General features: G+C 39.3%; 1 protein-coding gene across 2 annotated transcripts; it reads left to right on the plus strand.

Annotated features, from left to right (window-relative positions):
• Window positions 1-382: 382 nt before the first annotated feature.
• On the plus strand, window positions 383-25,472 carry POLR1F (RNA polymerase I subunit F). Of its 2 annotated transcripts, XM_039238861.1 has the most exons (5): window positions 633-679; window positions 2,425-2,892; window positions 19,382-19,523; window positions 23,447-23,655; window positions 24,803-25,472. In XM_039238861.1, the coding sequence occupies exons 2-5, from the start codon at window positions 2,834-2,836 to the stop codon at window positions 25,203-25,205; spliced, it is 813 nt and encodes a 270-aa protein (XP_039094792.1). In that variant the 5' UTR covers window positions 633-679; window positions 2,425-2,833; the 3' UTR covers window positions 25,206-25,472. The 2 variants fall into 2 exon arrangements, with proteins under 2 accessions (XP_039094791.1, XP_039094792.1); XM_039238860.1 differs by lacking the exon at window positions 2,425-2,892 and having other exon boundaries at window positions 383-679.
• Window positions 25,473-26,911: the final 1,439 nt, after the last annotated feature.

The raw sequence follows: 26,911 nt of genomic DNA on the forward strand, positions 1-26,911 counted from the left end.
GTTGGCAAAAATATAAATTTGCCAGCCCTTTTTTTTCCTAATAGTTTATTGTCAAATTAGTTTCCACATAACACTCAGTGCTCATCCCCACAAGTGCCCTCCTCCATGCCCATCCCCCCCACCCCCCACATCCATCAGTCCTCAGTTTTTGTCAGCATTCAAGAGTCTCTCATGGTTTGCTTCTCCAGCCCTTTTAAAGAGAGAGGTGGTGGCTGGCCTCCGAGCATGTTTAAATACGTTCAGGTTCCTAGCTCCCCAGTTGAAAAAGCGGTTGCCCTCTGCTGGTCATAAGTGAGTAATGCAGCTGAAGGAGAGAAATTTCCGAGGGGCGTGCCAGCTGGTGGATGACGCAGAAACCAGGCGTCCGGAGGTTGGCGGGTTTGCCTGCGTCAGCGCCGCGCGCCGTGGGGAACCTGACAAGCCGCATGGCTGCGGGTTGTTCAGAGGCTCCGCCGCCGAAGGCGGCCTCTGAGGGACCAGTGGTGGGACAGGCTGGCGTCCTGCCCTGCCTAGAGCTGCCAACCTACGCTGCCGCATGTGCGCTGGTCAGTAGCCGCTACTCCTGCCTGGTGGCGGGGCCGCACCGAAGACACATCGCACTTTCCCCGCGCTACCTTAACAGGAAGCGCACCGGTATCCGGGAACAGCTCGATGCGGAACTCCTGCGCTATTCCGAAAGGTATCAGTCTCCCCTTTTCCTCCGTGGAGCGGATAAAGCCAGAACGTAGCTTCCCACCCCTTCTTTTAGCCTCGGGAGGGGGCGGCGGGTGGAGGTGCTGATGGCGTAGCAGAAAAGGGAGGACTGGGAGAGAACGCGCCGGCCACCTCGAGCTTAGCCTCGAGGCGTTTTGGAGTTTCCAACTAGCCGAAAAATCCAGTATCTCCCTGGTCGGGATCAGTTCTTACCGTTTCATAGGCAAGAAGGGAAGCGCAAAGGTGACGTGAATTGTGCGGGCGGAGGGAGTGGAGAAGCTTTAGACCTGGTGTGTATGGGGAAGAGTAGATCGGGGTCTGGAGACCCGGTAAGGCCAGTTCTGTGTTTTCAATTTGATAGTGGAAGTGTTGAATGCATCACTTCGACGGATTCTCTCCCATTTAATAGAAGATTGCACATTTAAAGCCACATAGTACATTCTTGTTATTTGTAACCCTTGACGGAGCTTCTGTTTATTTTGGCCCCAGTACTTTCCCTGGGCTCTCTTCTCTTGGGCCTGATCAGGGATGAGAGAAGCCCTATTTCTGTTTTGCTTTTAAGAGCAGTTTATTAAGTCTTGACTGAAAAAAACCTTATGGTGCATTTAAGTTAATATATTCAGTAGTAACTTGGAGACACTTGGAGTTGCAAGAGTGGATGGTCAGACGGAAGGGGCGTATGTACCTTAATACTAGTAAAGACTACTTTGTCTCAAAAGCACGAATTCCAAAACTAGAGTGAGTGGAATCCCTAGGGATTCCTTGTTGCTCTTCAGGAAGTTCATGACCCTCCTCCCCTCTGGGAAATTTCCTTTCAGTTTTCTTGGGCAAAGTATCCGAAGTGTTCACCTTCTCCGGGGATTCTGAACAGGTTAAGAATCAAGCAGGTCTAGAATGTACAACTTACTCCAAACACCAACACACAGTTTCGTGCCTCTTTTGTGTATTAAGGACTTGGGATTAAAAAAAAAAAACAACAACAACCCTGTTTTAAGAAACTGTAATCTCTAGTAAAGATACAAATGTAAGCCAGGTAAATGCAATGAAGTGTTAAAATTTGCCAGAAATCTAAAGTAAGTTACTGAATGAGTGATGAATTTGATATTAGGACCTTTTTGAGAACAACTTAATAAGAGAAGGGCTCTTTGAGATGGTAGTATTCAAGGCAAAAAAGTGTGGCATAAACAAATGGATAGTAGATGTAAAATAGACCGCTTTGGTCAAAGAATTGTAAGTAACATATAAGGAGTCAGGTTTATTTTAGGGGAAGGACATTGCCTGCAGTTGAAGAGGAGGGCCAAGGCAGCTTGGGGGACAACTCAGGATGACCGTTTTGCTTTTTTTCTTCCTGTTAGGATCTTTTGCTTTTTTGTTTTTTAAACCTTTTTCTGTTTGCTTAAGGAGACTTAGCACTTGATCATTTCAGCGTGCCCTCCAACTCTGAAACTTGGTGCACTCTGGAGAGAGTAGTACCAATCTGTGATCTCCAGGACATAATCAGATACACAGTTCGAGAAGCCTCACTGGGTAGCCTTAGCTGATGGCTTTAAGAGGGTGAGACTGTAGACATGGAGGCCCGCTAAGAGGTTGTTACAGTTGTCCAAGAGAAAAATGATAAGAGAGTATTGATTTGAGAGATTTAAGGATATAAATGTCATAAAATCTGGGAAGAGGCAGCTGTTTGAGGTCTTTGACCACTTACCGTGACCAATCAGTGCCTCCACTTGACAGGTAGGGGGAAGCCACCTGAAGTGTCTCCAGAGACCTTATACCGGAGATGTGAGGAACCAGCTGAAAGATAATTTTTGTGGCCGAATGGTACATTGTGACTGTGTGGAGCAGCTTGCACAACTCTGAACAGGACTGCGCACTTGACACTCTCTTCCTCCTGCCCCACCATTACTTGTGGGGTGTGGTTAAGACTCTGGCTTATTCAGTGCTGGTAAAGCAGCACACATTAACTGTGCACTTCTAATTAGGGACAAAGCATTGCACATACCAAGAATTATAATGTCAGCCAACCACTTAACGTGCATAGTTAGGCTTATAGGTTTTGGGGCCATCCTGTCGAGTCAGGAGGACTTGATTATCTCTTTCTTTTTTTAAGAAGCAGGGAAAAGGGAGTGTTGGAAGGTGGAGGATGGACAATAAAGTATCCTCCAAACAGAGAAGGCACTTTGAGATTGGAAAACAAAGCAGGTGACTCCATACAGTTTACACAGTTTTATTCAGGGTAACTTACTCTCCGGGGGGCATTGGGCAGGTGATGATCCAGGTGGCTGCACAGCTATTCTTCACCAAATCTGGACCTCAGTCCATGTATTTTATACAGTGTGATGGGATGTGCAGAGGGCACTGTGGTGAGGTCACAGGGTCTAACACTTAACAGACCCTGTGGCTCCGCATGTACTCTAGAAGATGGAGGGGGTAGTATATTACCTCTGCTAGTTATCTAAACAACTTTAGGGGTGATCACAACAAGCCTTCCCAAATTCTGGTCAGGGCATACGTTAACCTCCAGGGGGCCCGGAACACACAGCCCTGAGGGAGGTGATGGCCTGGACATGAACAAGATGGAAGGTCAGACATGGAGTCGGTACTGTCGGCACTGGTATGCTTCACCTCCAACATATTTTATGGCCCGTACGGTCTTTATGTGACATTCTTCCACCTATGTCACAGCAGTAATATAGATGGCCACATGAGGTTAATATACCTATAAAAGAAAACACTTAGACGTATAGCTCTCCAGTGACCTGGTAAAGAGATGAGTTATCAAGTGAAGGTAACAGTAAAAGAGATCCTTTCTAGAGACCCAGCCTCAAAGTGATTGTGAATATGACCTTAAGTCATGGCTCACAACAGGGAGACACTTCCTGAGCCAACGGACAGAGGGATGTCAGCAGTGCCAGGCTGGGGCAGTACGACAGATATTTCAGAGTGAGTAGACATGGCAAATCTTCAGTTAGCAACAACTCAGTAGCTGTTTGGTCTCCATACCAACTTGACTTTTCATTATTCCTCATTCTTTAGTGAGTCCAGCTACTTCCTGCTGAGCAGGGGCATAGATCAGGATTCAAGGAGGGAATAGTTGTAGATAGTCCCTAGTATTAGGTTGAGCCCTTATCCTTCATAGAGCCATTTTTTGGAACTCTAATGTGTAGTCTTAACTTCGTATTCCACATTCCATAATGAGGTAAGTCAGCTCAATTCAGTTAAACAGTTGTCTCATTTCAGGAGGCAGGCCTATGGTGTGTAAGCAGTCAGGTAGAAAATTAGCCAGATAATCAAGGAAATCATTAGCATTCAGGATCCAGCTAGTATGGTAAACAATAAACATGCAAAGACAATTAATCAGAAGTAGAATTTCACACCCATAGAGGTATGTTACTAAAACATAATTTTTTTGCTCCAAAATCACCCTCATTTCCATCAGTAGCCAAAATAAGACTAATTTGTTTGTAAAACAAGTCCATTTTTAACAAATTTGGCCCAAATATTTGTGTAAGTGTAGCAGAATAGTGACTGGCCTTGTTCTCTCAGATCTGCTTTGTTGGAACTTTTCATAAAGAATTTCAGATCGAGCTTTTAAAAGCCTTTCGAGGCTAAGAGCCAAGCCAAATACTTGGCAATAGACTCGCTTGTAATACCTAAAGAAATGAAATACTTTCTCGCTTCTTGGAGTCCCCCAAATAAGCCTGCAAGGAAGTGACCTTTTTAACTTAACCTGGTAAGGCTCCCAGGAACCTAGTATAAGCAAGGCACCAACCAGGCCAGTTATTCTAGGGGCTTCACGAGCACCATAAAGTCCACCTTAATTCCTTAAAGCTTTCTGGTCATATCTGAGCCTATGCATGTCTTTCTCAAATATGACATTCTAGTCAAAGCCATGGTAATACAATCAGCTTTTCTGATGGTGACCCCTTACAAGGAGAGATTCTTAATGAATTTATGCAAATAACTTCCATGAAGGTAAGAATACTCAGAGTTTCTGAATTCAGGAGGGATCAGGAAGGGGGGAAAAGATAAAATGTTTTTAAAAGTATTGAAGATTGAACAATAGATAACCAGTGATGTTTCAGATGAGTCATAAACACTGTAATCATCTTCCTTGATTCCTTTAATCATGTTATTCTTGTTCAATTTGAGTGTAGTTTACACATTTCCAGAAATTTTTATTCGGCTTAGTTTTAGTATCATAAGGGTATCACAAATCTTTGTCAGAAGTCCTCTCTGAATGTCTTTGAAGATGAAACACATTTGTAGGAGTACATATCAGAACAGTAACTAAATAATGAACGACTCAAATGGCCATGGTTAAAGATGTGATGAGAATTCATTATAGTGTAATGAACCTTATAGTTGACAAGGAAATTTGGTTACTTCTGGGATAGACAGTACTTCAATACTTGGAATTACAAGTAATATTATACCAGGACATATTAAAGCTTTTGGAATTTCACAGCATTCACTTAGGCAATAGAACCTTAAAAGGTTTATCATCACTTTTCTGAAAATGCTTCCCATGTAACTTAACATACCAAATAAATCAGCCTTATTAGTTAAAATTAGTTTAGGATTAGAATTTTGGGAAATTTGTTAAAAATGTCAAAGTTTTAAAGCACATACTTAATGGGGCTCCTGGGCTTTGTGCTGACAGCTCAGAGCCTGGAGCCTGTTTGGATTCTGTCTCCCTCTCTCTGCCCCCACCCTCTGCTCGTGCGCATGCGCGCGCGCTCTCTCTCTCTCTCTCTCTCTCTCTCTCTCTCTCTCTCGCATAAACAAACGGGTGCCTGGGTGGCTCAAAGGGTCCAACTTTGGCTTAGGTCATGATCTCACAGTTCATAGGTTCAAGCCTTTTGTTGGGCTCTGTACCAGCAGCAGCTCAGAGCCAGGAGCCTGCTTCGGAGAGAGAGAGAGAGAGAGAGAGAGAGAGAGTGTGTGTGTGTGTCTGTGTGTCTGTCTGTCTCTCTCTCTCTCTGTCTCTCTGCTTCTCCCCACTTATGCTCTGTCTCTCTTTGTCTCAAAAATGAATAAATGTTAAAAAAAATTTTTTTTAAAGCACATACTTCGTAGAAACATAAATCATCACAAACCTTAAAACTTACTTATTTAACCTAGATGGCAATAAAAGATTCTTAAGGCAAATAGACACAGTTACATAGTGTTTAGCAAAACTTAGCTCTTTTAGTATTGATAAGATTTACATTTATTAAGTAAAGACCTGATAGCAAACTTTGTTTTTTCAGGGCACATAAAGGAAAAACCTTGTACTTTTTTCTGTCAAAAACAGACCAATATTCCAAGAAAATCCTGTCATTTCAACAAAGAGAAAAACCAAACTCCAGTCTTGAACCAGTGTACTTTTAAAACTCATTAATTCCTGTCCTTGTCCTGACCACACATTCTTTTGCAAAGATTTCTTTTTCACAGACTTTCCACAACTTTTTCTTTTCTTTCTTTTTTTTTTTTTTTTTAACATTCAGATTCTTCTCTTATTTTCCCTTTCTAAACCAGTCTCATTTTATGTCAGGTTCTTTTCTTTTCTCTCAACAAAAATGTATTCCCACTTTTCGTAACTTTCTTAACAAAAACATGTATCTTATTTTCCTTGCTCACAGAGTGCTTCCTTCATTATTTCCAGTAGTAGAAACTACTTTCTAGTGAAAACTAAATAGTAAGCTATATTAGTTTCAGGTTTACAGTAGTGATTTGAGAGTTTTACATATTACTAAGTACTCATCATGATAAATTCACTCTTAATTCCCTTTATCTATTTCACCCATCCCCCACACCCACCTCCCCTGTGGTAACTGTCAGTTTTCTGTAGTTAAGAGTCTGTTTTTTGGTTTGTCTCTTTGCTTCTTTGTTCATGTTTTGTTTCTTAAATTCCACATATGAGTCTGTCTCTAACTTCACTTAGCATTATACCCTCTAGATCTATCCATGTTGTTGCAAATGGCAAGATTTCATTCTGTTTCTTGGATGAATAACACTCCATTATGTATATGTACCACTTCTTTAATAGTTCATCTGTTGGTGGATACAGACTACTTGCATGATTTGGCTGTTAACAGCCATGATGCAGTAAACATAAGGGTGCATATATCTTTTCAATTACTGTTTTTGTATTCTTTGGGTAAACACCCAGTAGTAGAATAATAGGTCATATGTTAATTCTTGTTTTAAATTTTTGAGGAACTTCCATACTATTTTCCACAGTGGCTGCACCAGTGTGGTTTCCAGCAAAAGTGTATGAGGATTCCTTTTCTTCCACATCCTTGCCAACACTTGTTTCCTGTATTTTTTATTATGGCCATTGGGGTGACAGTTGTGAAGTGATAGGCTGTTGTGGTTTTGATTTGCATTTTCTTGATGATGAGTGACGTTGAGCATATTTTCATGTGTCTGTTGGCCATCTTTATGTCTTCTTCGGAAAAATGTTTGTTCATACCTTCTTCCCATTTTTTAATTGGAATATTTGTGGTTTTTGGTGTTGAGTTATATAAATTCCTTATGTATTTTGAATATGAACCCTTCATCTGATATGTCATTAGCAAATATTTTCTCTCATTCCATAGATTGTCTTATAGTTTTGTTGATTGTTTTCCTTGCTCTGCAGAAGCTTTTGATTTTGATGTAGTCCCAGTAGTTTATTTTCGGTTTTGTTTGTCTTGCCTCGGGAGACACATTGAGAAAAATGTTGCTAGGGTTGATGTCAGAAAAATGACTACCTGTGCACTTCTCTAGGATTTTTATGGTTTTAAGTCTCACATTTAGGTCCTTAATTTTGAGTTTATATGTATGGTTGTTGAGTATGATGTTAGCTGTGGCTTTTTCTTATATGGCCTTTGTTATGTTAAAAGTCTGTTCCCTCTAATCTACTTTGTTCAGGGTGTTCCTGGATGTAGCACTTTGTTAAATGCCTTTCCTGCATTATTTGAGATGATACCATTTTTATCCTTTCTTTTTGATATGGATATCATATTGATATGCAAATACTGAGTCTCTTGATCATGGTGAATAATTTTTTTTAATGTTTTGATGTATTCAGTTTGCTAATATTTTGTTCAGAATTTTGCGTTTAAGTCTTCTTTAAATGTTTGATAGAATTCACCTGTGAAGCCATTTGGTCCTGGACTTTTTTGTTTGCTGGGAGTTTTTATATTACTCATTTAACTTGATTGCTGATAATCAGTCTCTTCAAATTATCTACTTCTTGAGTTTTAGGAGGTTATATGTTTCTAGGATGTTATCTATTTCTTTGTTGGCATATAATTTTAAGTAATCTCTTAAAATCTTTTGTATTTCTGTGATGTTGCTTATTTCTTTTTCAATTCTGATTTTGTTTGAGTTCTCTCTTTCTGTCTCGCTGAGTGTGGCTAAAGGTTTGTCAATATTGTTGATCCTGTTAATGAACCAGGTCTCAGTTTCATCTGTTCCATTGTTTTTTTAACTTCTATTTTGTTTGTTTATGCTGCAAACTTTATTATTTCCTTCCTGCTCCCAATTTGGAGTTTTGTTTGTTCTTTTTCTAGTTCCTTTGGGTTTAAGATTAGGTTGAGATTTTTTTCTTCTTTCTTGAGGTAGGCCTATATTTCTATAAACTTCCCTCTTAGAATAGCTTTTACTGCATCTCATAAACATTTTGGACCATTGTATTTTCATTTTCACTTATCTCCATGTATTTTTTGATTTCTTTGATTTTTTTGGCTGATTCATTCACGGTTTAGTAGTCTGTTACTTAATCTCCATGCATTTATATTCTTTTTAGATTTTTTTCTTGTAGTTAGTTGATTTCTACTTTGATAGCAATAAGGTTGGAAAAGATTCATAATATGACTTCAGTCTTTTTGAATTTGTTGAGACTTGTTTTGTGGGCTAACATATCTCTTTCAGAGAACATTCATGTTCATTTGAAAAGAATGTGTATTCCCTGTTTTGGGTTGAATGTTCTGAATAGATCTGTAAGATCCATCTGTTCTAATGTGTCATTCAGTGTCACTGTTTTCTTTTTGATTTTCTGTTTGGATAATGGAAGTGGAGTGTTAAAAACCTCTATTATTATTGTATTACTGTAGATTATTACTGATTACTTTGTTTATGTCTGTTACTGTGTTTAGTGGCGATGAATTTCTTTCACTTTAGTTTGGGAAAGTCTTTATCTCTCTTTTTCTTCTGAATGATAGCCTTGCTGGATAGAGTATCCTTGTTGCAGGTTTTTTCCTAACAGCACTTTTTTTAAAATTAAAAAAAAAATTTTTTTTTTTATTTCTAGGAGAGAGAGAGACAGCGTGAGCAGGGGAGGGTCAGAGAGAGAAGGAGATACAGACTCTGAAACAGGCTCCAGGCTCTGAGCTGGCAGTCAGCACAGAACCCGACGTGGGGCTCGAACCCACGAACCGTGAGATCATGACCTAAGCGAAAGTCCGACGCATAACCGACTAAGCCACCCAGGCACCCCTCTTAACAGCACTTTTAATGTATCAAGCCACTCCCTTCTGGCCTCAAGTTTTTCTGCTGAAAAATCCTTTGATAGCCTTATGGGGTTTCCTGTATATAACTTTTTTTTCCTCTTGCTGCTTTTCAGATTCTCTCTTTATCACTACTTTTTGCCATTTTAATTACTACACGTCTTGGTATGGACGTCTTTGGTTTGCTTTTGTTAGGGCCTCTCTCTGCCTCCTGAATTTGGTTGCCTGTTTCCTTCCTCAGATTCAGAAAGTTTTCAACTATTACTTCTTTCTCCTCCCTGTGTCTCACTTCTCCTTCTGGGATCCTTACAATGCAAATGTTATTATGCTTGATAGTGTCCTGAGTTCTTTTAATCTGTTTTCATTTTTTATTATTAACTTCTCTTCCTGTACATCTTGATGGCTTTCCATCAAGCTGTCCTGTAGGTCATTGACCTATTCTACTTTCTCTAGTTGTTATTTGTTCCCTCTAGTGTATTTTAAATTTCATTTATTGAGTTCTTCATGACAAATTGTTTCTTTTTTAAGTTTTTTAAAAATATAACTTATTGTCAGATTGGCTTACATACAGCACCCAGTGTTCATCCCAACAAGTACCCTCCTCAATGCCTATTATCCACTTTCCCCTCTTCCCACCCACCTATATCCTCAGTTTGTTCTATATATTTAAGACTTATGGTTTGCCTCCCTGCCTCTCTGTTTGTAACTGTTTTTTCCCCTTCCCTTCCCCCATGGTCTTCGGTTAAGTTTCTCAAGATCCACATATGCTTGAAAACATATGATATCTACTTTCTCTAACTGACTTATTTCACTTAGCATAGTACCCTCCAGTTCCATCCATGTTGCTGCAAATGGCATGATTTTATTCTTTTTCATTGCCAAGTAGTATTCCATTGTATGTATAAACCACATCTTCTTTATCCATTCATCAGTGGATGGACATTTAGGCTCTTTCCATAATTAGGCTATTGTTGAGAGTGCTGCTATGAACATTGAGATCCATGTGACCCTATGCATCATCACTCCTGTATCCCTTAGGTAAAATTCCTAGCAGTGCTATTGCTGGGTCATATGGTAGTTCTATTTTTAACTTTTTGAGTAACCTCCACACTGTTTTCCAGAGGGGCTGCACCAGTTTGCATTCCCACCAACAGTGCAGGAGGGTCCCTGTTTCTCCCCATCCTCTCCAGCATCTATAGTCTCCTGATTTGTTCATTTTAGCCATTCTGACAGGTGTGAGGTGGTATCTCATTGTGGTTTTGATTTGTATTTCCCTGATGATGAGGGATGTTGAACATTGCCTCATGTGTCTGTTGGCCATCTGGAAGTCTTCTTTGGAAAAGTGTCTGTTTATGTCTTCTGCCCATTTCTTTGCTAGATTATTTATTTTCCGGGTGTGGAGTTTGTTAAGTTCTTTATAGATTTTGGATACTAACCCTTTATCTGATATGTCATTTGCAAATATCTTTTCCCATTCCTTCGGCTGCCTTTTAGTTTTGTTGATTGTTTCCTTCAGAGTGCAGAAGCTTTTTATCTTGATGAGGTCCCAGTACAATAGTTCATATTTGCTTTTAATTCCTTTGCCTTTGGAGATGTGTCAAACAAGAAATTGTTGCGGCTTAGGTCAAAGAAGTTGTTCTCCTTTAGGGTTTTGATGGTTTCCTGTCTCACATTTAGGTCTTTCATCCATTTTGAGTTTATTTTTGTGTATGGCGTAAGAAAGTGATATAGTTTCATTCTTCTGCATGAAGCAGTTTTCCTAGCACCATTTGCTCTTAAAAAGACTTTTTTTTTTTTTTTCTCCATGAGATACTCTTTCCTGCTTTGTTCAAGATTAGTTGCCCATACATTTGTGGGTCCAATTCTGGGTTCTCTGTTCTATTCCTTTGGTCTGTGTGTCTGTTTTTGTGCCAATACCATACTGTCTTGATGACTGCACCTTTGGAGTAGAAGCCTTCCACTTTGGTTTTCTTCTTCAGTATTACTTTTGCTATTCAGGGTCTTTTGTGGTTCCATACAAATTTTAGGATTGTTTGTTCTAGCTTTACGAAGAATGCCGGAGCAGATTTTATTGGGATTGCATTGAATGTGTAGATTGCTTTAGGTAGTATTGACATTTTAACACTATTTATTCTTCAGTCCATGAGCACAGAATGTTTTTCTATTTCTTTGTGTCTTCTTCAATTTCCATCATAAGCTTTCTATAGTTTTCAGCACACAGATCTTTTACATCTTTTGTTAGGTTTGTTTATTCCTAGGAATTTTATGGTTCTTGGTGAAATTGAAAGTGGGATCAGTTTCTTGATTTCCTTCTGTTGCTTCATTATTGGTATATAAAAATGCAGCCGATTTCTGTACATTGATTTTTGTAACCTGCGATTTTGCTGAATTCATGTGTCAGTTCTGACAGTCCTTTGGTGGAATCTATCAGGTTGTCTATGTAGAGTATCATGTTGTCTGCAAAAATTGAAAGTTTGCCAGTTTTGTTTGCCTTTTATTTCATTTTGTTGTCTGATTGCTGATGCTAAGACTTCTAATATTGTGTTAAAGCAACAGTGGTGAGAGTGGACATCCTGTCATATTCCTGATCTCAAAGGGAACACTAAGTTTTTCCCCATTAGGATAATATTAGCTTTGGGCGTTTCATACATGGCTTTTAGTTTAAGTATGTTCCTTGTATCTCGACTTTCTTGAGGAATTTTATTAAGAAAGGATGCTGTATTTTGTCAAATGCTTTTTCTGCATATAGTGACACAATCATATGGTTTTTTCCTTTTGTTAATGTGATGGATCACATTGATTGATTTGTGAATATTGAGCCAGCCCTGTGACCCAGGAATGAATCCTACTTGATCTATGTGGATAATTCTTTTTATGTGCTGGTTGGATTCGATTTGCAGGTATCTTGTTGAGAATTTTTGCATCTGTATTCATCAAGGATACTGGCCTGTAGTTCTCTTTTTTTTGCGGGGTTTCTGTCTGGCTTGGGAATCAAAGTGATGCTGGCTTCATAAAATGAGTCTGGAAGTTTTCCTTAGATTTCTAGTTTTTGGAATAGCTTGAGAAGAATGGGTATTAATTCTATTTTAAATGTCTGGTAGAATTCCCTGGGGAAGCCATCTGGCCCAGGGCTCTTATTTGTTGGGAGATTTTTGATAACTGATTCAGTTTCTTCCGTAGTTATGGGTCATTTCAGATTTTCTATCTCTTCCTGTGTGAATTTTGGTAGTGAGTTTGTGTTTAGGAATTTGTCCATTTCTTCTAAGTTGTCCACTTTGTTGGCATATAATTTTTCATAGTATTCCCTGATTATTGCTTGTATTTCTGAGGGGTTGGTTGTAATAACTCCCTTTTCATTCATGATTTTGTCTATCTGGGTGCTCTCTCCTTTCTTTTCTTTTTGAGAAGCCTGGCTAGAGGTGTCCCAATTTTGTTTATTTTTTCAAAAAAACAACTCTTGGTTTCATTGATCTGTTCAACTATTTCTTTGGATTCTATGTTGTTTATATCTGCCTTGATTTCTATTATTTCTCTTCTACTGGGTTTGGGGTGCTCTTGTTGTTCTTCTAGTTCCATTAGGTGCACTGTTAGATTTCGTACCTGTACTTTTTCTAATTTCCTAAAATAGGCCTGGAGTGCAATGTACTTTCCTCTTAGGACTGCCTTTGCCACATCTCATAGAGTTTGGATAGTTGTATTTTAATTTCATTTGTTTCCATATATTTTTTAATTTCTTCTCTAATTGCCTGGTTGGCCCATTCATTCTTTAGTAGGGTGTTCTTTAACTTCCATGCATTTGGAGGTTTTCCAGACTTCTTCCTGTGATTGATTTCAAGTTTCATAGCATTGTGATCTGAAAGTGTGCGTGGTATGATCACAGTTCTTTTATATTTATTGAATGCTGCTTTATGTCCTAGTATATGATCTATCTTGGAGAATGTGCCATGCACACTTGAAAAGAAAGTTAATTCCATGGCCTCAGGATGTAGAGTTCTAAATATATCTGTCAGATCCATCTGGTCAATGTGTCATTCAAGTTCATTATATCTTTAGTGATTATCTGTCTAGTTGATCTATCCATTGCTGTAAGTGGAGTATTAAAGTCCCCTGCTATTAGCACATTCTTGTCCATAAGATTGTTTGTGATTGATTTATGTATTTGGGTACTCTCACATTCAGTGCATAGACATTTATAATTGTTAGCTCTTCCTGATGGATAGACCCTGTAATTATTATATAATGCCCTACTTCATCCCTTGTTACTGTCTTTAAAGTCCAGTTTGTTTGTCTGTCTGATATAAGTATAGCTGCTGCAGCTTTCTTTGGACTTCCAGTAGCATGATACGTATTTCTCCAACCCCTTAGTTTTAATCTGAAGGTGTCCTCAGGTGTAAAATGAGTTTCTTGTAGACAGCAAATAGTTGGATTTTGGTTTTTTATCCATTCTGCTACCCTATGCCTTTTGATTGGAGCATTTAGTCCATTTACATTCAGTGTTATTTTTGAAAAGTATAGGTTTAGAGTCCTTGTGTTCTTAGTAGATTTCATGCTTGTGCTGGTGTCTCTGGTATCTTGCATTCCTTGCAACCTTTCCCTCAGAGAGTCCCCCTCAGCATTTCTTGCAGGGCTGGTTTAGTGTTGACAGTTTCTTTCAATTTTTGTTTATTTGGAAAGACTTTTATATCTCCTTGTATTCTGAATGACAGGCTTGCTGGATAGAGGGTTCTTGGCTGCATGTTTTTTTCTGTTCATCACATTGAAGATTTCCTGCCATTCCTTTCTGGCCTGCCAAGTTTCCATAGATAGGTCTGTCACCACTCTGACAGGTTTCCCTCTGTATATGAGGGCCCTTTTATCCCTAGCTGCTTTCAGAATTCTCTCTTTGTCCTTATATTTTGCCAGTTTCACTATATGTCCTGCAGAAGATTGATTCAAGTTACGTCTGAGGGGAGTTCTCTGTGCCTCTTGGATTTCAAGGTCTGTTTCCTTCCCCAGTTTGGGGAAGTTCTCTGCTATAATTTGTTCAAGGACTCCTTCAGCGCCTTTCCCTCTCTCTTCCTCTTTTGGAATTTGTATGATATGGATATTGTTCAGATTGATTGTATTTGTGAGCTCTGGCACTCTCCTTTCCTGTTCTGGATCAGTCTAGCTCTCTTTTTCTCAGCTTCCTTTTTTTCCATATTGTGTCTTCTAAATCATTTAATCTCCTTTCTGCCTCTTCAGTCCATGCATTGGACGCCTCCATTTTATTTTGCATCTCATTGATAGCATTTTTTAATTCATCACAACTGTTTTTAAGCTCCATAGTCTTTGTAGCAGTAGTTTCTCTGATGTATTCCAGGCCTTTTTCAAGCCCAGCTATTAATTTTGTAACTATTAGTCTTAATTCTTGTTCAGTTATGTTGCTTATATCTGTTTTGAGCAGTTCTTCCTCTGCCTTTTTTTCTTGGAATTTCTTTAGAGGAGAGTTCTTCCATTCCTTCATTTTTGTTAGCTTTCTGTCTCGTTAGTTTTAAAAGCTTGTTGTGCACTCTGCATCTGCAAGGACTGCTGTATTAAAGAAGGCTCTTTGACTGTCCAGGGCCTGTCTGTTCAGGAAGTGTTCTTTGGTGTCTCTTGATCTTATTGAGACTTTGGTTATTTTATTTCCCTACTTGTAGTGGTATTTGGGACTCTCTACCATGTGTACTTTGGCTTGTTTCTTGAGGTAGTCTCTGTTGGTTCTGATCTCCCTGTGCTGTGGGCGTAGCTGAGGTGGGCCGTGCTCTGTCCCAAGCTACACTTCGTTTCCAGATCTTAGTCCAAGGCCCCATTGATATATCCCAAAATATAAACCTGTAGGCTGAGTCCCTCCGAGCAGTTTCAAGCCTCTCGCCTCCCCACTGGGAATCGAGCAGATCCAGAAGACAGGTGGAGCTGCTTCAGGCATGCTGTTTCCTCTCCAGGTCAAGCTGGTGAGCTGAGGAGTGGTTTCTCCCAGCGTCTCCTGGGACCAGTGCGTTCTGCTCAAGGTCAGCTGGACAGCTGGAAATCAGATCCTTCTGTCCCAAGCCGAGGTTTTTCTGTTCTCCAAGGAAAGGGACAGTTCCTTGAAAAGTTTCAGCTGCTCTCTCTTTTACCCTTGACCTTGACTCACCTTGGCTCCCTGCAAAGAGGGCTCCCTCTCCTCCTGCTGTGTTTCCGGTGCTGGCCGGTTTTTATCTTCCCCAGTTCCACTCACACTATAAGGTTGTTTTCTCAGCGGACTCTGTCTCCTTTTCTTCCCAAACTCCTGGATTCTGTAAGGGTTCCTATGGCTTCAGGCCTTCTCCGTTTGAGATATGGGGGCGAGTGAAATGTACAGAGCCCCTACTTCTCTGCCAGCTTGCCTTCTCCCACCCCTTTATGTGTTTTAAAAGCTTGTTATGTGCCCCGCACCTCCAAGCATTACTATATTAAAGAGTGTATATTATTCACTGTCCACAGCCTGGCCCTTCAGGAGGTGTTTATTGGAGAGTGTTACTTGTTCACTGTTGTTGTGACTCTGGTTATTTTATCTTTCTCTCTATTACTAGTGGTGTCTCTCTACTAGTAGTGGTGTTTTGGATCCCCCACCAGGTGTGTTTTGATTTGTTCCTTGAAGTAGCCCTGAAACAGAAACAAAAAGCAAAACTGAAAACACAAGCACAACACACAAACGAAACCAAACACCAGAAACACAAGCTACAAGTAAACAACAGGGTGGAGGCATTGCTGATGGAAAAGGCCCTAAGCCATACAACGAATAAAACAAAGAATAAAAATTGACCAGAGAAATTCTGAGGCTTAATGCAGACAGAGAGAGTGTGTAAAATAAAGGAGGTGTAGAACCTGTATCAAGAGAATGGATTAAATAAACCAACAATCAGAATAACCAGACGAGAGGAGGGAAGAAATAAGAATGAGAAAAGGAAGGAAGAATGTTTCTATATAACAAGAATTGTCTGGGAATTAATCCAGGCAGTGCACTAGCGCTGGTCTGGAGGAGGGGCAGTCCGGTTCCTCGGTGTCTGTCCTGCTCCAGTAGATCTGCAGTTACCAGGGGCGGGGCGTGGTTTGGTGTAGGCGGCCCCGCCTCCACTGTGGGCCCCACTGTCCAATCCCTGAGGCCCCACCTTGGTGGTGGAGGAGGGGAGAGAGATGGCAGCCCCCCAGTCTCTCCTCCACACACCCGTGTTCCAAACTACTCTGTGCCAGCCGTCCTCACTGTGTGGAGGTCGCAAACCAGGCGATTTATCTCGCTCCGCCGACTCCCGTGCATGGCGCTTGGCTGGGATTTAAACTCTCCCTCTTTGTGCCCCAGTACTAGGGAAGCGCTGCTGCACTGCCTGATAGGTGGTCCCTGGCTGGTGGACACAGGCAGGCTTTGTCCTGTCCCACAACACCCCAGGGAGGGGATCGCTTTCTCCTACTGTGGACTGCGCCCCTGACCTAGCCACCGAGCCCAGGGCTGGCTCCCTTCCTCCCCAGGTGCGCTATACTGGCAGCCAAGCCCCAATCCCGAGAAAGCCCCCAAAGTTTGAGTTGGAATTTTCTCCGACCTGCTCTGAGGTTTTTCTCTTGCCCAGATACAGTCCTATGCTTACCCGGCCTCTCTTTCTCTTCCCTTTGTCTCTCTGCTCATGGAGATCTCTCTCCTCCGTTCCTTTTATTTCTCCCAGTTTGTAATCACCTTCGGGTGGGTCCCTGGAAGCTTGACTGTCTCCTTTCCTCCCGGTCTCTTGGGGCTCAAAGTCCTTTGGCTTCAATGCTGCTTCTCTTTATGTTTTTAATCTTTGTTTCTAGTTCCTTTGAGTGTAAAATAAGGAGATTATCCTAAGATTAGGACTGATGTCCTCCCCTCATCTCAAATCCTGTGATTATCTTTATGATCATTACTTTCTTTATTAGGTATATTACTTATCTCCATTTTGTTTAGCTCTCTTCTTTTGAATTTGTACTCTTTTTTCATTTGGGACATATTCCTTCTCATTTTGTCCAGTGTTGCCTTTTTGTAAAGTGTGTTAGGGAAGTCATGTGCTCTTGAAAGTCGTGCCTTTATGAACAGGAGGTCTTATGATGCCCTGCAGTGCAGTGTCTCCTATTTACCATAAGCTGGCACCTCAGGAGTGTGTCCTATGTGGTTTTGCACGTGCCCTGATTTTGTGGCTGAGCCCTATTTTCCATCAGTTATCTGCAATGGCTCTCTTTGCTCTTGGGGGCAGGGTTTGGTCCTTGTGTTGTTAGTGGACCAGTCTGGGGCTACCTGGGGTTTAAAGTGAACCAGAACAGGCATTTGCCAGAGCTGTGGTAGCACCAAACTCCAGGGTGCTTTCTGTGTGTTGTCACTAAAGAAACTTGTTGGTGGGCTGGGCCTGCAGTTCGACCAGATGTCTGTGCCCAGCCCACTGCCGGGACTGTTGTTGCACTGAGGCGTGCTGTAATTTTTCCTCTCCCAGGGACAGGAATCACTTTGGAGTGGTGCTCACCCCTCTTGGGGTTGCTTGCTCACCGCCAGGCTTGCCACACTGCTTGGGATAGGCTCCAGCCAAGGTCTGCAGGAGAGCACGGCGGCTGGGAGTGCTGCGGGTGGTGCCCGCGAGGTCTGCACCGGTCTGCTGTGGGAAGGGGGCTGAAGTAGCCTGGGAAAACTCCTGCCAAGGCAGAGGGTTGAAGGGATTGTGTCCATGTAAGTATGTGGCTGAGGGGCACTTTTAGCAAGTTAGGTGGAGATCATTGCAGTGTGCTGGTTCCCACAGGTGTTTGTGTATTTAGGGAAATGGCACCCACCAGTTCTTTTGTTCTTGGAGAAATCTGAGATTTCCCTGCCTCTCAAGCAGATTCTCTGAGAGCATTAAATAAATCTCTTTCCTGTACACCGCCTGTATTTTTCAAACTTGATTTTGTGCAGTAGTATCTCGGTGGAGCTGTTTGTTACGCTGTCTCTTTAAGGGCAAAGACTCCGTTTTCTGTCACCCTCCTGCCTCCTTAATCTGTTGAGCCTGTTGATTTTCAAAGTTCAGGGTGTGATGTCCTTCTGATTGGGGGCTGGGGCTGGGCGTGGATGATTCTGGACCTTTGGTGTCAAAGCCAAACGTTCCAGGGATTTGTTTCTCACTGCAACCTCCCAACCTGGAGTGCTTGGGGCAGGGTCCTCTCCACTCCCTTCTCTGTGCCTGTGGAGTTCCTCCCTCTCAAGCACAGTCTCACTTTATGGTTCAATCTTTCAATAAGCTTAAAACATCTTTGTGATCTTATGTAAAATTTCCTTAAGGTCATTGGTAACTAGGGAATGTAACAATAGAGCCTAAACCCAAATGGATTTATGTAAATCCATCAAACCTGAGAAACCCTTCACTGACCTCAGACGGTTTTCCAAACAAAATATCAAAACACTGATTACTAAATATTTCATCTACTTTTGTCTTGAGAAAGTAAAGATAAATTTGGATCCATTCATAAACATGACCTTTTGAAATAGAAGTTGCCCCCTAATGCTTTCATACTATGTAGACTGCATGGGCAAATCAGTTTTGTTTTTCAGAGAGAGAGAGAGAATGAGAATGAGCATGTGCATGTATGCACACACACAAGTGCACGCTCCAGGGTAGGGACAGAGGGATTGGGAGAGAATCTTCAGCGGGCTTCATGCCCAGTGTGAGCCCAACATGGGGCTTGATCCTCTCCACTTTGAGATAATGACCTGAGCCAAAATCAGGAGTCAGATGTTTACCAACTGAGTCACTCAGTTCCTAATAAATGAAATATGTAGTTGTATTTATTACCATTTTTATTTCCTACTAACAGAATTTAAGGAGTTTTCTCCCTTAAGTTACTGGCTTTAATATTTAGGGCCTTCTCTTTTAATACTGATCTTGCTATGGGCCATCTAGTACAAAAATCCAGTAATGGTGGATAATACCAAAATTGCCTTCACTCAGTTATACTTAGAAATAGAGACATTTTTCTTTCAAGTTCTCCCCCTCCCCCCATTGGACAATGACTATAATGCATAGTTCTTGGAGAAGCCTTTTTAACTTAATATATTGGAACCTTTTGGTCAAGTTGAATTATTCAAGTCATTATGGAGTAATAATGCTATTTTGTTATGGCATGTGTACTTATATTTAAAAGGGGTATAATTTTTGGACTCAGAATATTTAATCAGGACAATGGACTAGTTTAAAAGAGGATAAAGTATATCTTTTTTTTAACAGCCTTTTAGGTGTCCCCATTGCATATGACAACATCAAAGTGGTGGGTGAGCTGGGAGATATTTATGATGATCAAGGACACATTCATCTTAACATTGAAGCCGATTTTGTTATTTTCTGCCCCGAACCAGGGCAAAAGCTTATGGTATGTATATATATTTAAAGCTTTCTTTGTATAGTTGTATAATGATGTAATTTGGAAGATTTTAGGACTATACACCTTGAGAAAGAAATGACTTGCTATTGTGGGTAACTAAAAATTATTTTTTTTAAATGTTTATTTTTGAGAGAGAAAACAGGGGAGGGGCAGAAAAAAGGGGACAGAGGATCTGAAGCAGGGTCTGCTGTGATAGCAGAGAGCCTAACATGGGGCTTGAACTCACGAACCATTAGATAGTGACCTGAGCTGAAGTCAGATGCTTAACTAAGCCACCCAGGCACCCCTAAAAATTATTTTTTAAGAAAAATATCAGTTCATCTTTAGTAAGTTTTTAAACTCCATTCTTCTAAATTCACCTGTATAAGCAGAGTATGTGTCTCATACAATTTATTCTCTTCTTTGTATAGCACCAGAATGATCTTAAGTGGTAAAAAAGTGGTAAAAAAAAAAATATTAGCTTAATTATACACAAATAGTTTCTTTATAAAGTGTTCAAACAGGGGCACCTGGGTGGCTCAATCAGTTGAGCTTCCTACTTCAGCTTAGATCATGATCTCACAGTTTGTGAGTTTGAGCCTGGTGTCGGGCTCTGTGCTGACAGGTCAAAGCCTGCTTCAGATTCTGCATCTCCTCCTCTCTGCTCACTCGTTCTCGGTCTCAAATAAATAAACATTACAAAAAAAAAAAAGTTATTAAAAAAAAAAAAAGGATTCAATCCGTGTAGTAGTGTTTCAAATAGGTGTTGAAAATTCAAATAGTTGTGGGATCAGGCCTGTAATGAAAGTGAATGAAGGATGAGGTTAGGGCACCAGTCCTCAAATACATTTGGGGAGTTTTTTCCAATTTTTAAATTTTAATACATGGTATTATTTACTTACAGTAAAATATGAGATCTAAATTATATACAGCAAAATACATAGGTCATAGTGTACAGGTCAGTGAATTCTGACAAGGGCATATCTACCATTTTATTTTAGAAATGATCCTCATGTCCTTTCTTGGTCTATCCTCTCTATTCCAGATACAACCACGGTTCTGCTTCTGTTTACCATTCATTAGTTTTGCTTAGTTTATCATTTTGTATGAGTGGAATTTTTCATTAATACACTCTTTGATGAAATCTGACCTCTTTTGCTCAACATATTTTTGCATTTCATCCATGCTGTTTGGTGGTGTATTGGTAATTTTATTCCTTTTTGGGGTTTGTAGAATTCAGTTACATGAGTATTAAAATGTGATTGTTCATCCTCATTGATGGACATTTTGGTTTCTGTCTGGAGCTATTGTGAATAAAGCTGTGTGAATGTATATTTTCATTTCTCCTAGGTAGAAACTGAAAGTGGTATTGCTAAGAAGTCAGAGGGTAGGTGTTTGAGAAATTAGCCTTTTTTTCATAAAATTGAACATTCAGCACTATTAGTTGCTGTGTCCTTGCCAGCATTTGGTTTTGTTAGTCTTTTAATTAAACAGGCCTTTCTTATTCAAACATGAAAAAGAGCTCATGAAGGAAATGTAAATTACAGAGAACCTAGTATTTATCCATCAGTTTAAGTACTTTGCCCAATTTTGGTTGGGCATTTGTGTTACTGAGATTTAGTAGTTCTGTTTATAAATGTCATATAAATCCTTTCCAAGCAAACATATTGTGAATATTCTTCCAGTCTGTACCTTGTCTATTAGCTTTTAATGGTATCACTTCATAAACAAGTTTTTAATATTAATGAGGTCCAGTTGGTCATATTTTACTTTTATGGTTATTGCTTTCTGGATCCTGTGTAACAAATTTGTGTACTACTAGATTGTGAAGATCCTTTCTATAAGCCTCTAGAGTTGTTTAGTTTTAGCTTTTCCATTTAGATATATGACCAGTCTTTAATGTGTGAGATAGACCCTCAAGATTCATGTTCTTTTTTTTTTTTTTTTTTAATGTTTTATTTATTTCTAGGGGAGAGACAGAGAGACAGCGTGAGCAAGGGAGGGTCAGAGAGAGAGGGAGTCACAGACTGAAACAGGATCCAGGCTCTGAGCTGGCTGTCAGCACAGAGCCCGACGCAGGGCTTGAACCCACAAACCGCGAGATCATGACCTAAGTGAAAGTCAGACGATTTACCGACTAAGTCACCCAGGCGCCCCTCAAGATTCATGTTCTTGTTCATGTCGTTATTCAGTTGCTCCAGAACCATATATTGAAAAGACTTTTCTTTTCCTATTATTTCTTGGATAAGCTTTATAGCAGTTTTAGATTTACAGGAAAAAGGAGTGGAAAATACCACTTCACTCCCCCAGCTCAGCACATACAGTTTCTCCTATTATTGACATCTTGGATTAGTGTGATAAATTGGTTAAAATTGTTAGGCCAGAATTCATATATTATTAAATAAAATCTTGAATTAGAGTTTACTCGGTGTTGTACATTCTAAATCCCATGGAGTGTACAATACACTAACATGTATCCACCATTGCTGTATCTATAAAATAATTGGGCACTGCTCTGAAAAATTCTGTTTTACTTACTCACCTCTTGCAACCCTGGCCACTATTGATGTTTTTTCTGTCTCTGTAGTTTACCTCATCTGTTTGGATCACAATATATGTATGCTTTTCAGACTGGCTTCTTTGACTAGGCAACATGCATTTAGTTTAAGGTTCCTCCTCCATGTCTTTTCATGGCTTGACAGTTCATTATTTTGCATTGCTGAATAGTACTCCATTGTATAGAGGCACTGTAGTTTGTCCATATCATCCAGAATGTACCATCGGGAAAAACAGATTCCTGATAATGACAGCCAAGAAATTTTATATTAAAGCTGTCTAAAGTAGTTCAGGTTTTTACTAATTGCTTAGTTTTGTTTCCCTAAGAATTAAAATGAACGTTTTCCAGAAAAGATCTTAAGCCTAAAATCATATAGCACATACTTATTAGCTTTAAAGCTTCTAAAACTGTTCTTGTGATTCAGGGTAGCCATGCTCAAGATCTACTGATGAAGGGTAAGCTGTCTTCTAAATTACATCATACTAAAGTTAATTGTTAAAGACTTTAAAAATTTTATCTTTATTTTTGAGAGAGATGTGAGTTGGGGAGGGACAGAAAGAGATGGAGACACAGAATCCAAAGCAGGCTCCGAGCTGTCAGCACAGAGCCAGGTGCGTGGCTCAAACGTGTGAGCCACAAAATCATGACCCGAGTAGAAGTCAGACACTTAACTGACCGAGCCATCCAAGAATGCTTTTTAAGCTTTGAAATTCAGACTGTTTTTGAAAATATAATGTGGATCCTAGGTATAAAAAGCCTATGCTTCCTGCCTTGAGGTCTTTTCACATTTAGGTCATATCATAGAGTATTTTCTGCTTGGTTTCAATATAGTGATAATCTCTTCCCCAGAGAGTCCTATAGCAGAACTAAGTAAGATAGGTTGTTTTGTTTTGTTTTAGGGGTGGGAAGAGTAGTTGTTTATCCAGTTAGGCACTTGATATGCAATTACTTAGCCAAGTCCCAGATTTCTAAAAACTCTACAGTGTTTTAAAATGGTTTAGTATAACATGTAGATTTTAATCGAAAATCTTTTTCCATATTAAGTTATACCAATTGTTTTGATGTTTTCTCATTGAAGATCAGTTTGAAGCTTATAAAGTTTGGGGCGCCTGGGTGGCTCAGTCGGTTAGGTATCCGACTTTGGCTCAGGTCATGATCTCACAGTTTGTGGGTTCAAGCCTCACATCCGGCTCTGTGCTGACAGCTAGTTCAGAGCCTGGAGCCTGTTTCAAATTCTGTGTCTCCCCCTCTCTCTGACCCTCCCCTACTCATGCTGTCTCTCTCTCAGAAATAAACATTAAAACAAAAATAAAGTTTGATTTACCTTTTAAACTCTTTAGATAGCTTGATTTTTTTTTTTTTCCTTTCTTCCCAGGGTACAGTTAATAAAGTGTCTTCTAGCCACATTGGCTGTTTAGTGCATGGGTGTTTCAATGCGTCCATCCCTAAACCTGAGCAGATGCCGGCTGAGCAGTGGCAGATCCTGGAGGTAAACGTGGGTGATGAACTAGAATTTGAGGTATTTCGTCTGGACTCAGATGCTGCTGGAGTATTCTGCATTCGGGGAAAATTAAATACCACTAGGTCAGTTCCTAATCACATTATTTTAATTTTGATAGTCATTTCTCTTTAATTCTGAATTTAGAGAGCATAAGCCCCTCTTCCAAAAAGTAATTTTATTAGAATATTGATGCCATAAACTCCATGTAAGTTGGAATCTTAAGTGCTTTGACAATGCATTGAATATTCTAAAGATTTGCATGTCTAGTTAATGGGTCTCTAGTTTACTAACTCCATCTTATTTTAAAAAGTTGATCCTAAGCTTGAAACTACTGAAAGCTTAATCATATTTGATTATTTCCGCTATGCCAGGTAGATAATTTCCATATTTTTCTATATTGAAATTCTGCGAACTTATAATCTTGAGCTTGGCTCCATGGGAGGCAAGATTAATGAGGTTAAGAAAAAAGAACTTCTAGATTTTGCCTTGGTAATTAACAAGAGTATGGTTTAGTTTTAGAGCAGTTGTCTAGTTTAACTTTCTGTGATAGGAATGTGTTGTATTTGTGCAAATAAGTAGCCTCAGTACTGGAAATGGGACTAGCACAACTGAGAACTTAAATTTTGAAGTTATCTCATGGAATTTATTAAGTTGGATGTAGCTAGTGCTACTGTATGGGATTCTGCAGTTCCAGAGAAAGGGCTACTTCACTGATCCATGGGTTTTTTTTTTTTTTTTTTTAGTGTTAACTCACAACTTTGAAAAAAATGAGTAATTTGAAACAAGGATTCAGAGTGTAGATGGGAAACTTCATTAATTTTGATAGACAGTGAAGGTGTATTTTCTGTCACTCGTCAGTTGCTTGACTGATAAGCTTGAGTATTGGTGCTGTTTCATGCACAGTGAGCAAATTTTTCTGAAAACAAGATGATAAAATTTGTTTGCCATTTTTATGTATGCAAACAGTCTGGAAGAAGGACCTGGAAAAAATTTTAAGTTTTCCAACATTGTAATGGGCTGAAGGATAACAGATTAGAATATTTGATATTTATGCCATACTTCTGTATCTTGTACTACTGTTTTTACTTAGAAAAAAGATTAAAATTTGGGATATTCTGTATCTTGTACTACTGTTTTTACTTAGAAAAAAGATTAAAATTTGGGATATTCTTGATCTCATTCTTCTATTTTTGTTTATTGCTCTATAAATTTTTTCAACTGTTATTTTAGTTTACAAACCAAGTGCTCTACAGTTTCTGAAGAAGTAACAGAAACTGGCACTGACGAAATTGTAGAAAAACCTCTGAAGAAGAAAAAGAAAAAGAAGAAAGACCTAGACTCACACGAAGTGGAGAGTGATAACAGAGAGCTAGCAGATTTTGCAGATGTCACTGTGAAGGAAGAGACAGACCTGCAGATTAATAATGAGAATGGCCTCCGGAAGGAAGAGCCAAAGAAGAAGAAGAAGAAAAGGCACCAGGAAGATCAGGACCAGGATCCTGTTTTCCAAGGTAGTGACTCCAGTGGTTACCAGAGTGACCATAAAAAGAAAAAAAAAAAAAGAAAACACCATGAGGAAGCTGAATTTACCCCACTTTTGGAACCCCCATCTAAAAAGAAAAGGGAAAAGTGATTTCTTTAGTGCATTTTAAATACTTAGTTTTTTTAAAGATTGATTTACATACAATAGGCCAATAAATGTGGGAATGATATGAAAATGCTTGTGTATTCCAGTAGTCTGCAAAACAGGAAACATTTCATTAGTAAGAGTTTTTGGTGCTAAAATTATTAAAGTGATCATTGGGAGACACCAGTATTATTAAACTGCCATTATATGGTATCCAGAATGAGGATAAGAGCTGCTCTCTCAAGTCTGCATTTTTCCAGTTTTTACATGCTACATAAAATTATTTCTATCATCTGAAGACTGTAATATGTTATTTGTATCATTACCATATGATTTTGAGGTTGTGTGTGTTTTTTTAGTAGGTTTGATGTTTAGTCATAATAATATAGGAGATTTTTAGGTTTTGTCACTGCTACTATGATATTTCTGTGGTTCGATTTAGGATGCCAGAGGAGCTTCTGAAGTGTCCAGAGCTTATTAGAACCATGCCACTATCAAAGGTGGTAGGAAACATTGTTCCTTATTCTTCCCTTCCAGATGCATCTTACTTTTTTATATAAGAGGTTGATATAGAGGCTGTTCTCTTATTTATTTATGCCTCAGCTGTAAATGCATTTCTTACTAGTAGGAAATTTCTCAACTACTTAATTTTTAATGCCTTAACCCAATTATTGTAAAGAAAAAATTCCGCTGAGAAATGTGGACTATGTCTTAGCTACTGGAAAACACTGAGAGAGGAAATGACCAGCTAGTTCAGGCTGATCATCAATGCATGGCTACATTTGTTGATTTAACAGTTCCTGATCATTTGCTACGTGTAAAACATTCTAAGGCAGATATATAATGACAAACAAGGAGTAGATGTAGTTCCTTCTCTTATGTAGTGTCATAGGAGAAACCGATGTGTACAATATATGTAAGTAAAATACAGAAAATTAGTAATTCTGATAAGTACTAAAAACAAGACTGTCTATTGAATGTTACTTGTGTCAATATCTGTAAATGGATTAATGGTTGAAATAATTTTGTTGCCACTTGTATAGTATCAGATGTAGTACTTGTCTCACACTGTTTATTAATATATAAATTCTGCTAAAAGTATATCTTGATCCAAATCTATAATGGCATATAGAGTTTAGAGAGAGTACAATACGTTCACATGCTTGTTCTCAATCAAATTAAGAAGACCAGACAATGGAAAAATACCTGCCAATTTCTTTTCCTACAATTTATTGGGCCCTTACAAGATTTTGAAGATGTACAAAGAATGTAAATTATCTCAATTTTGTATTGGTGGAATTCTGTTTTTGGTATAGTGTGTTAAATGTTATATCCAGCTTTTTTCATTTTCTGGCTAAAAGATTAAAAATTATAGGTGAAGCTAACTATTATTCTGTTGAAGATTCTACATTTAGGGTCATTAGAGATACTGGCCTATAATATTTTGGGTTTTTTTGGAAATGTCTTTATATGATTTTGGTATCAGGGTAATTCTCAACAAAGTATTGTCAAAAAAAAGAAATAGAACAATACATTAAAGCAAATTATTCACACTGTCAAGGTATTGTGTGTTTCAATATATGCAAGTCAGTTGCATTGTACATCACGTTAAGAGAAAGGATAAAAACCATATGATCTTCTCAAAGGATGCAGAAAAACAACTTCATAATAAAAACTCAACACTGTAGGTTTAGAGGCTATATACTTCAATA

Source organism: Hyaena hyaena, unplaced genomic scaffold, assembly GCF_003009895.1.
Source record: "Hyaena hyaena isolate Hyena2069 unplaced genomic scaffold, ASM300989v1 scaffold_149, whole genome shotgun sequence".
Classification (NCBI taxonomy): Eukaryota; Metazoa; Chordata; class Mammalia; order Carnivora; family Hyaenidae; genus Hyaena; species Hyaena hyaena.